General features: G+C 51.4%; 1 protein-coding gene across 4 annotated transcripts in view; it reads left to right on the top strand.

Annotated features, from left to right (window-relative positions):
* Positions 1-223: 223 nt before the first annotated feature.
* The window catches only part of GALNT17 (polypeptide N-acetylgalactosaminyltransferase 17), a 606009-nt gene continuing 594479 nt past the window's right edge, over positions 224-11753 (top strand). For 3 of the 4 annotated variants that reach the window (XM_071095316.1, XM_011715329.3, XM_071095317.1), the window contains exon 1: positions 224-812. In XM_071095316.1, the coding sequence (XP_070951417.1) occupies positions 575-812 (238 nt within the window). In that variant the 5' untranslated portion in view covers positions 224-574. The remainder of the gene's footprint in view (positions 813-11753) is intronic. The other variant, XM_071095315.1, reaches the window with a different exon arrangement.

The following is an 11753-nucleotide window of genomic DNA, read 5'->3' as shown; positions in this document are numbered from 1 at the left end:
GTGAGCGGAACAAAGGCGCCAGCCAGGGGAAGCGGGTCCTCTGCTGAAGAGCGCGGGTGGCGCGCCGCCACGGCCGCCTGCGGGCGAGGGTGGAGGCTGTGCGGCCCCAGGCGCGGCGCGCTCCGCCGTGGGCGGGCGGCGATCCCTGAGCCCGGCACCTGCGCGCCGCTCCCTCTGCGCCTCCCGGGCGGCCCCGCCTGCCGGCCCCGGAGTCCGCGGCGCCGGCAGCTAGAGGTCCAGAGACGAACCCCTTGCTGGTGCAGAAGAGAGACCCCGAAGTCCCTGGCCTTTCCCCGAGACGCCTGGAAGGGGCCGTGCGCCGTGGACTGAGTAGGCGTCTCGGGGAGCACTTCTGCAGAGCGGGGTCTTCCGTGTGAGCGATTCCGCGCTCCCCACGACCGTTCCGTCCTCCCAGCTGTCTCCGCCGCCCAAGCATCCTTGAGGTGGGGCGGGCAGGGGCTTGGATCCCTGCCGGCCGTCTGGTGTGTGAGGCTTGCACGGCCCCTGGCTGCCCCGCGCCTCGCCGGAGCCCCAGGGGGCGCGGGTCCGGGGCGAGGGCCGGCTGGGCTGTTTGATGGCTTCACTGAGAAGAGTCAAAGTGCTGCTGGTGTTGAACTTGATCGCGGTAGCCGGCTTCGTGCTCTTCCTGGCCAAGTGCCGGCCCATCGCGGTGCGCAGCGGAGACGCCTTCCACGAGATCCGGCCGCGCGCCGAGGTGGCCAACCTCAGCGCGCACAGCGCCAGCCCCATCCAGGATGCGGTCCTGAAGCGCCTGTCGCTGCTGGAGGACATCGTGTACCGGCAGCTGAATGGTAAGGACGCACGCCGGCGCCTCCGGGGCTCGGTGCGGGCGGGCCGGGCACAGAGTGAGCCCCGGGGTTCCTGCGCGCTGCGCGCTGTGTCTGGGAGCCGGCACATCCTGGCTCCCGCGCTCTCCGTCTTACTCTTCCTGCCCCATCTCGGGCAGATGGCCGGGGCTGCTGGAAAGAACAACTTGCCTGATTCTTTTCCGTGCCCCACCTGCAAGTTTGGTTTTATCCTGGAAACATGTCAGTACAGTTGGCTCCGGGTCCCCGCGTGCGGACTGGAAATCATTCCCTGGCGACTCCAGCCCGAGCGCAGAAACTAGTGTAGCGGCCAAATGGGACTGGAGGCACGCGGGCAGACGTGTAGGAGGAAATAGTTTTAGAGCCCAGCGTTTGGTGGGGGAGTAGGGAGCGGGGAGATTGGAGGGCTTAGATGTCTGCAGACAAAGGCAAGGCCCCAGGTCGCAGAGCTAATGCGCTTCGGTAGTATATCGGAGGAATATGCCATCTCTCTATGAGGTGAGCTGCTTAGCTAAGAATGAGGACTCCTCCCTTCCCGCTTCCTTTGTTTCTCCTTGGGGGCTGCGGAGGGGCGATTGTTAAAAGTTCAAGGTGGGCCTGGGAAGTTTCCAGAATGTAGCAAAGCGAGATGTGGCATCCCATTAGTGACAATTGTCAGAATCTGTGCCATCTAAAATGTTGTCCTCAGTACTTCAGGAGAAGAGGGAGACTTTTTATGTGCTCTCGTCACACCTGGGCCAGGTCATTGGACACTTGCTGTCCCCAAAGTCGGAGTGAGTGTTACCTACCTGAGTACAGGCAGGTTTCCAGGACTCGTGGGGTTATCCAAGCAGATACATACTTAGGTACAGACTGCCTCCTCCCTTTCTGAGCTGCTAACTCATGTTCTCAAACGAACTGCAGATAATCACGCAGATCGTGATAATAATAACTGATGGAATTCTTACTGTGTGCCAGATGCGTGCAAAGACATTACAAGTGCATTATCTCACTGTATGTTCACATCTGTCCAGCGAGACTCCACCCATCCCCAGAGGGGAAATGAGAAAAAGAAGCGAGGCGAGGTTAACTAAGTTGCCCTGTGTTAAATAAGGTATAACTGCGCCTCAAACCGCTGTAATAGGAATAATAGTAGAGTTTGGAGTCAGAACCCTGTGTCTGGTTGACCACAGAGCCTGTGCTCTCGACCCCATAGGCACAAACTTCTATCCATGGTTTCCCCCTAAGTGAAAGGAGTATTAGGTTTGTTGAAAACAAAAATATGTGGAATTGCAAATACAGACGTATACCTTCTCACACTGGAGGATCAGGCTCAGCTGTCTTCACCGTGGTGGCAGGGGGCAGGGAGAAGGAGGATGGCAGATGGTTCCCTTCCTGCTCACCAGTGGTCCCTGCTGGGTACTCGGCGGAGGGATGGGGTGAAGGGAGACGGGAGGTCAGATCTCTGAGCCGATGAAAGGATGCTGCGGTCTTCTCAATGCCATTTGACAGGTATCCAGGGGATGCCTTGAACTTACAGGGTATATGGCCTGGCTGTCAGGGTAGCCCACGAAAGTTATGCAGAAGCTGTTCTCTCAAGTGTCTGAAATATGGCACAGAATGCAAAAAAACTAATAGTTCATTTCTGGAGGAATCAGAAACTTACGGGGTGGCTTATAATTTGGGATAGATTCCTGCCGTAGACATACCCATAGGAACTTCAAAGGATAACCTGGTTTCCCTCACTCATCAGGCTTTTCTCAGGGACACAGGTTATTTTAGTATCAGTTTCTTTGTTTTATGTTTTCCTTTTTTTTTTTTTTTGTGAGACAGGGTCTTCTTGCTCTGTCACTCAGGCTGGAGTGCAGTGGTGCAGTCACAGCTCACTGCAGCTTCGAACTCCTGGGCTCAAGTCATCCTCCGGCCTCAGCCTCCCAAGTAGCTGGGTCTACAGATGTGCATCACCACACCCTGCTAATTTTTTAATTTTTTGCAGAGACAGGGTCTTGCTAGGTTGGCCAGGCTGGTCTCAAACTCTTGGCTTCAAGCAGTCCTCCCGCCTGGGCCTCCCAAAGTGTTGGGATGACAGGAGTGAGCCACCATGCCTGGCCCCAGTATTAGTTTCAATTAGGAGCACTAAATGTTATATAGCTGTACCCAAAACTTCCCTCATAGGAATAATAAAATTCTATAATAATAACTGATGGAATTCTTGCTGTGTGCCAGATGTGTGTGAAGACATTACAAGTGCATTATCTCACTGTATGTTCACATCTGTCCAGAGAGGCTCCACCCATCCCCAGATGAGAAATGAGAACACTAGGTGAAGGAAGGTTAGGAGGCTACTTTCTACATGTCACGGACTTACATGAACCCATTGAGCCTTTACAATGACCTGCGAGATGGGTGCTCTGACACCCACCTGAACAACGTGCTCACAGTCACCTGGCTAGTGAGTGTCAGAGCTGGGAATTGAAGCTGGAATGTCAGGCTCCAGAATGGAGGTTCTTAGCTCCTGCACCAGTGTCTCAATCTTCAGCGTGTGCATCACAATCACTGAAGAGCCCTTTAAGACAGATTTCTGGGTCTCCCGTCCCGGTCTGGGTGTGGGGTGGGGGCTGAGAATTTGCCTTTCTAACAAACTTGGGACAGGGCCCTTGACCCACTGCCTGGCACTCTGCTGCCTACATCAAACAGAGTAAAGGTAGAAAACCCATCCGACCTCCAAAGCCAGCTCGTTTCGAGGACTTAAGCTGAGAGCTTGCTTCAGATCGGCTGGCATCTGGCTTCCTTCTCTGTGGTCTTCTGCCCTGTAAACAGTTCCTGGGCTGGTGGAGTCAGGTGCTGTGGGGCGGGAGGGCTGAGTTTTCCTGACTTGTAAGTGGGCAGCAAGGCCAAGTTGAGAGCTTTTCCTGGGCAAGCTAAGAATGCAAGCTGCGACTAGGCAGATGTCATCGGTCTGACTGCCTAGTGTCATTTGCGGTGACGTGAAGCCTGCAGGAAAAGAGCAGGGAAAAATTGTGAAATATAGGGGACTCTTCCTATCTCCACCTGGCCCCTCAAGCACCTTCATCCTCTGCCGGCGTGTCCCATCTGTTGATGCTCTCCACCCGCTGCAGTGGGAGGCTGCAGTGAGAAGGCAAAGGGCTCCTAGTGCCTGGGGAGACACGTGTTCTCTTGCTCTGCAGCCGGTCTTCATTCATTGCTCCCGAGGGTGGAGAAGGAAACCTTGACCTTAATGTTCTTTATTCCTTTGGAATTAATGGAGAGACTGCTAGAGCTGGTGCACTGTGCATGTAAGAGGGCCAAGGCCACTTGGTACAGAGTGGGAGCCGGGCATTTTAAAGGTTGTTCAAGTTTCTTAAATCTTTCTCGTGGACCCCTGTGAAGTCCAAGCAGGTGGGATTTATGGAGGGCTCTACCTCCTCCTGGCTGCTGCTACTTTTTTTTTTTTTTTTTTTGAGATGGAGTCTTGCTCTGTTGCCGAGCTGGAGTGCAGTGGTGAGATCTCCGCTCACTGCAGTCTCCGCCTCCTGGGTTCAGGCGACTTTCCTGCCTCAGCTCCCAAGTATCTGGGACTATAGGCGCCCACCACCACGCCTGGCAATTTTTTGTATTTTTAGTAGAGATGGGGTTTTGCTATGTTGGCCAGACTGGTCTTGAGCTCCTGACCTCAAGTGATCCGCCCGCCTCGGCCTCCCAAAGTGCTGAGATAACAGGCGTGAGCCACTGTGCCCTGCCTATAGGCTTCTTCTTTTTTTTTTTTTTTTGAGACAGAGTCTCACTCTGTTACTCAGGCCGGAGTGTAGTGATGCAATCATAGCTCATTGCAACCTCTACTTCCCGGGCTCAAGTGATCCTCCCACCTCAGGCTCCCTAGTAGCAGGAGCTACAAGTACGTGCTACCATGCCTAACAAATTTTTTGTAGAGATGGGGTTCTGCCAAGTTGCTAGGGCTGGTTTCAAACTCCTGAGTTCAAGTGATCCCCACCCACTCCATTTCATCCCCCTCCCCACCCCCGGCCTTGGCCTCCCAAAGTGCTGGGATTAGAGGTGTGAGCCACAGCGCCTTGACCATAGGCCTTTTAAGGGCTGGAACCATATTTTTGACTTTTAATACCACCTCCATCCCTCATCACACCACAGCCCCTTGCACTTAATGGGGCACTTAAGGTTTATTGGTTGATCAAGTTGTTGGGAACTAGTTTGAGGAGGTAAGTGATGGCCAGATAGGAAATAAGCAAGGCTGTAAAGGCTGGGTTGGGTTGGATGGATGTGGAGAGGAGTAGGGGCTGGGAGGACTCAGCTAGAGAGACTGAGTGTGAGAAAGCCATCTTGCCTGCGCCATCTTGTGGCTCCTCTAGTCTTCACCTTCCTGACTGAAGAGAACGGGATCCTTCCAGGCCCTCGGACGAAGGCCCTCGGAAGTGAGCCAGGTTAGGAATCGGCAAGTTTCAGCGTGTTTTTGTTAAATGTATGATTTCATAACGTGAATATGGCTTTATAGTTAATCCTTGAACAATGCAGAGGTTAGCGACGCCAACCCTTGCACAGTCAAAAATCCAAGTATAGGCCGGGCGCGGTGGCTCAAGCCTGTAATCCCAGTACTTTGGGAGGCCGAGGCGGGTGGATCACGAAGTCAGGAGATCGAGACCATCCTGGCTAACAAGGTGAAACCCCGTCTCTACTAAAAATACAAAAAACTAGCCGGGCGTGGTGGCGGGCGCCTGTAGTCCCAGCTACTCGGAGGCTGAGGCAGGAGAATGGCGTAAACCTGGGAGGCGGAGCTTGCAGTGAGCCGAGATCGCGCCACTGCACTCCAGCCTGGGTGACACAGCGAGACTCCGTCTCAAAAAAAAAAAAAAAAATCCAAGTATAATTTTTGACTCCCCCAGAACTTAACTATTAATAGCCTACTCTTGACCAGAAGGCTAACTGGTAACATAAGCAGTTGATTAACACTTATTTTCTACATTGTGTGTATTATACACTATATTCTTATAAAAAGTAAGCTAAAGAGAAGGAAATATTAAGAAAATTGTATAGGCTGGGCGCATTGGCTCATGCCTGTAAAATCCGTGTACTATGGGAAGCTGAAGTGAGAAGATCAGTTGAGGCCAGGAGACCAACCTGGGCAACATAGCAAGATCTCATCTTTACAAAAATCAGCCGGGCATGGTGGTGCACACCTGTGGTCCCAGCTCTTCAGGAAGCTGAGGTGGGAGGATGTTTTGAGCCTAGGAGTTCGAGGCTACAGTGAGCTATGATTGTACCACTGCTCTCCAGCCTTCTGGCTCAAAAGAAAAATAAAAAATCATGTGGAAGGAAAATATATTTACTATTAATTGAGTAGAAGTGGATTATCGTAAAGGTCTTCATCCTGGTCGTCTTCACATTGAGTAGGCTGAGGAGGAGGAAGGGTTGGTCTTGCTGTCTCAGGGGTGGCAGAGGAAGAAAAAAAATCTATGTACAGGTGGACCCGTGCAGTTCAGACCCTTGTTCAAGGGTCAACTACATATTCTTTTTTGTAGAATAAAATTAATTCATATTTATTGTAAAAAATTTGGAAAATCTAAACCAGTTATACAGGAAACAATACCGTGTTTAAAAACATTTTAAACGATGGCCTGTTGGCTTTGTACGAGCATTAAGAAAGTGGACCTAGTGGCCGGGCACAGTGGCTCACACCTGTAATCCCAGCACTTTGGGAGGCCGAGGTGAGTGGATCACTTGAGGCCAGGAGGTCCAGACCAGTCTGGCCAGCATGGCAAAACCCTGTCTCTAAAAAAAATACAAAAATTAGCAGGGTGCGGTGGCTCGTGCCTGTAATCCCAGCTACTCTGGAGGCTGAGGCAGGAGAATGGCTTGAACTTGGGAGGCAGAGGTTGCAGTGAACTGAGATTGCACCACCGCACTCCAGCCTGGGTGACGGAGCAAGATTCGGTCTCAAATAAATAAATAGAATAGCATAAAATAAAATAAAAAAGAAAGTGAACCTAGGGACAGATGGATTTCTTGTTAAAATTCTTCTGTACGTGATTTTTGGCTTTCTATCATGTTTCTGTCACCTGAGGAAGTTACTTATTTCTCTCATTTTAGAGATGAGAAAGGTGAGAAACAGAGCTACTGTGTGACTTCTCCAGGGTAACACAGTTAGGGAAGGGCAGAGCCAGGTTCAGGAATACCAGAGTACTTCCTCCCAGGAGTCCAGCACTTTCCTAATGAGTAAGGGGAAAGAGATGGAGGGATCTGGAATTTGACTTGCCCCTCGCAGGCTCCAAACCTTAGAGACACCCCCTCCCCTCCTCAGAGTCCCCATGCAGGGCACACATCAGAGCTGTAGCCCTGTGAGCCCAGGGCTTCTCTGTCATAAGAAGAAATGCAATTGATTCAACTTAGGTACCAAATTTAGATTTCAGAAAGATATTGAATAGAAGTGGAGTTACTTAAAGAAATTGAAAATCTTTGTAGAAATGGAGAGAAGTCAAAATTACCTCTTCCAGTCCTGCCCCCAGGCCACTCAGGCACTTGAAGTTGGAGTCTGAGCGATAGGAAACCAAAACTCTCCTATGTAGCCCCAGCACACCACAACCCACCCAACTGAACTCCCTAGGCAAGGGAAGTGAGTTGGCACAGAGAGACAGAGGGTCAGGTCTCCACGGTGGAGTCAGAAAGAGAGGGATGGTGGCCAGGCACGGTGGCTCATGCCTGTAATCCCAGCACTTTGGGAGGCCGAGGCGGGCAGATCACTTGAGGTCAGGAGTTTCAGACCAGCCTGGCCAAGGTGGTGAAACCTCGTCTCTACTAAAAATACAAAAATTAGCCAGGCTTGGTGGCGAGCATCTGTAATCCCAGCTACTCAAGAGGTTGAGGCAAGAGCATTGCTTGAACCCGGGAGGCAGAGGCTGCAGTGAGCAGGGATCATGCCATTGCACTCCAACCTGGGCGACAGAGCGAGACTCTGTCTCAAAAACAAACGAGCTAGCAAACACCAAAACCAAAAACAAAAAGAGAGGCATGGCGTTTGGAAAGCATCTCTGTTCATCAATGCCAGAGGTGGTCTGGTGTTTATATTTCTTCTTTCTTGCCGCCCACAGATGCTGGATGGTACCACCATTTCCTGCAGGAAGGAGCGAAGGGAGGGAGAGGGCACATGTGCATATTAAAATCAGTCGCTGCAGGGAACATCAGAAGGAAACCAGGGCAGTTCAAGCCTTCATTTGCTGCACGCAGACATTCCACAGGGATTGAGGACAGGTGCGGGCCCTGGCTTGTGGAAGTCTCGGTCCCAGAACCAGGGCTTGGGTGCTAGAGGGACACCCACTCCCTTTACCTCTGAGGACTCAAGGTGTCTGGTTGCAGCTGGCCCCTCATGAAGAAACAGGGAGTCCTGTTTCTGGACAGCCCTCAGATGCGGGCACATCTGTGTTGGCAGGTGAGTGTGACTGGCACGTGAGTGTGACTGGCACCCTGCCAGTGGGGGCAGCTGCCGCCTGACCAGCCCAGAGGTAGCAGGAGAGGCAGCCAGTGTCATTCTCGCTGAAGAAACCCAACCCCCCTGACCTTTGCTTGTTGCCAAATCTGGAGTGCCTTCTGTGGACAGGAAGAAAGCTCGGTAATTACTTAGAGCTAAGAGTGACCACAGGAAGATGGAACATGAGCACACCCAAGCCCAAGGCCAGTGAAGAAACAACCTAAGATTAGATGACCTGGGAGTCTTTAAGACTATATTGGAAGAACCAGGCGCGGTGGCTTACGCCTGTAATCCTAGCACTTTGGGAGGCTGAGGCGGAAGGATGGCTTGAGACCAGGAGTTTAAGACTAGCTTGGGCAACATAGCAAGACCTTGTCTCTACAAAAAATAAAAAATTAGCCAGACGTTGTGGTGCATGCCCATGGTCGCAGCTACCAAAGAGGCTGAGGTGGGAGGAACGCTTGAGCCTAGGAGTTTGAGGCTGCAGTGAGCCGTGATTGCACCACTGCACTCATCCATCCTGGGTGACAGAGCAAGACCCAAACTCTAACAAAACCCCTCAAAACCAGTGTATTAAAAGGACACTCAGGGCCAGGTGCGGTGACTCACGCCTGTAATCCCAGCACTTTGGGAGGCTGAGGCAGGTGGATCACGAGGTCAGGAGTTAGAGACCAGCCTGGCCAACATGGCAAAACCCCGTCTCTACTAAAAATAGAAAAATTAGCCAGGCCTGGTGGCGGGCGTCTGTAATCCCAGCTACTCGGGAGGCTGAGGCGGGAGAATTGCTTGAGCCTGGGAGGTGGAGGTTGCAGTGAGCAGAGCAAGAATCTGTCTCAAAAAAAAAAAAAAAAAAAAAAAAAGACAGACTGAATTTGATTTCCACTGTTGCTTATTACCTCTGTGACCTTGGGCAAGTCCCTTCACTTTTTAAGTGCAAAATGGGACTGTCATATGTCAGAATGAATTGAAATTCAAAATGTATAGCATAAGAATGAAACCCAACACACAGCAGTTGTGAGAATACAAAGTACTTATGGGAAGGGCCATGCGTGCTGTTTCCCATTATATTCCCGAGACACTTAGAGCTGCCCTCGGCCAAGGTAGGTACTCAGGAGATGTTCTCTCTCTTTCTTTTCTTTTCCTTTCCTTCCTTTTCCTTTTCCTTTCCCCCTTCCTTCCTTCCCTTCCTTCCTTCCTTCCTTCCCTTCCTTCCCTTCCTTCCCTTCCTTCCCTTCCTTCCCTTCCTTCCCTTCCTTCCCTTCCTTCCCTTTCTTTCCTTTCTTTCTTTTTGAAACAGAGTCTCTGTCACCCAGGCTGGAGTGCAGTGGCAAGATCTCGGCTTACTGCAAACTCTGCCTCCCCTGGGTTCAAGTGATCCTCCTGCCTCAGCCTCCCTGGTAGCTGGGATTACAGGCATGCACCACCACATCCGGCTATTTTGTGTGTGTGTGTGTGTGTGTGTGTGTGTGTGTGTGTGTGTGTGTGTGTGTATTTTTAGTAGAGACAGGGTTTCACCATATTGGCCAGCCTGGTCTTGAACTCCTGACCTCAAGTGATCCTCCTGCCACAGTCTCCCAAAGTGCTGGGATTACAGGCATGAGCCACCACATTTGGCGCTCTCTCTCTCTCTCTCTCTCTCTCTCTCTGTGTGTGTGTGTGTGTGTGTGTGTGTATTTTTAGTAGAGATGGGGTTTCACCATGTTGGCCAGCCCTCTCTTAAACTCCTGACCTCAAGTGATCCTCCTGCCTCAGCCACCCAAAGTGCTGGGATTACAGGCATGAGCCACCGTGCGGGGCCCTCAGGAGATATTTCTTGAATGGATGCATGGACAGCTAGAGATGCTTCGTAGCAGAGTGTGGTCATTGTTTTTTGCTATGTGAATCTCAAACGAGGTGAGAGGAGGTCCTTTTCCTTGTAACTTTCTTGGACTCTTTGGACTACTTTTGGATCCTTCTCTCTTCCATGTGTTTATCTGAGCCAAACTCCATTTCCTTCTTCCTTCTCCTCGCATCCCCTGCTCCTCCTCTTACTTATAATGATGGTGCCTTTGGCTGATGGCTTTTGATGCCTAGGAGAAGAAATGGCAGCCTGTCTCTGTCAAACCCAATTACAGAACATGACGGTCATTCATATCCATCAGTGAGCACTTTCTTGCTGGGAGGCGTAGGCTAGATGCTAAGAGTACAATGATGTGCAGGGATCGTGCTTACTTAGGCATTGTGGAATAGTGGAAAGATACCTTTGTGGCTTTACCAGGGATGTGCTCTGTCCCTAAAGAATATTAGACTGACTGGGCACAGTGGCTCAGGCCTGTAATCTCAGCACTTTGGGAGGCCCGAAGCAGGTAGATCACTTAATCAGGAGTTCGAGACCAGCCTGGCCAACATGGTGAAACCCCGTCTCTACTAAAATTACAAAAATTAGCTAGGCATGGTGGCGCATGCCTGTAATCCCAGCTACTTGGGAGGCTGAGACAGGAGAATCACTTGAACCTGGGAGACAGAGTTGCTGTGAGTTGAGATCGCACCACTGCACTCCAGCCTGGGCGACAGATCGAGACTCCGTCTCAAAAAAAAAAAAAAAAGAAAAGAATATTAGACTGAGCGTGGAAGTAGGGAGGCTTGAACTGGTGCACAGTAGGTGCTTAGCCAATAAGTGCTGAATTTAAGCAAGAACACTTAGAAATTTTCGTGCATGCACAATAGGTGCCAGGTAGAGAGTCTACCTTGTGGAAGGTGTGAAAGCAAATCAGAAGAAATGGATTCTCTTGGCCGGGTGCAATGGCTTACGCCTGTAATCCCAGCACTTTGGGAGGCCGAGGCGGGTGGATCTTTTGAGGTCAGGAGTTCAAGACCAGCCTGGCCAACACAATGAAACCTCATCTCTACTAAAAGTAGAAAAATTAGCTGGGTGTGGTGGCACCTGTCATCCCAGCTACTTGGGAGGCTGAGGCAGGAGAATCACTTGAACCTGGGAGGCGGAGGTTGCAGTGAGATGAGATCCCACCACTGCACTCCAGAGCGAGATTCCATCTTAAAGAAAGAAAAGAAATGGATGCCCTTGAGAGGTGGTCAGAGCCAGAACTAGGAATCTGCAGAGTTCCTGGCAAGGGAATGGCATGGGCGGAAGAGTGTGTGGGGACGTGTAAGTGAGGAGGTGTGGTGGGAACTCCTTGGTGAAGGGGAGTTTGTTAGGAGGACTGGGTGGAGGCTGGACTGGGCCAGGTTTTGGATCCCAGGTTGATTTGGACTTAATTTTGTAGGCTTGGGGAGCCATTGTGTGACCAAGTCACTATGTTGACTTAACGTGATGTCATGTTGCGGCTTAGTGCATCCGGGGATGTTGGGAGAGTGGGTTGGAATGCAGCAGTAGGGCGGGGTGCGGTGGCTCGCGTGGTGGCTCAGCCTCCCAACACTTTGGGAAGGTGAGGTGGGAGGATCACTTGAGCCTGGGAGTTCGAGGCCAGCCTGGG

Source organism: Macaca nemestrina, chromosome 4 (assembly GCF_043159975.1).
Source record: "Macaca nemestrina isolate mMacNem1 chromosome 4, mMacNem.hap1, whole genome shotgun sequence".
NCBI lineage: Eukaryota > Metazoa > Chordata > Mammalia > Primates > Cercopithecidae > Macaca > Macaca nemestrina.
Note: the sequence above shows the minus strand (reverse complement) of the source record. Positions and strands in the feature narration are given on the sequence as shown.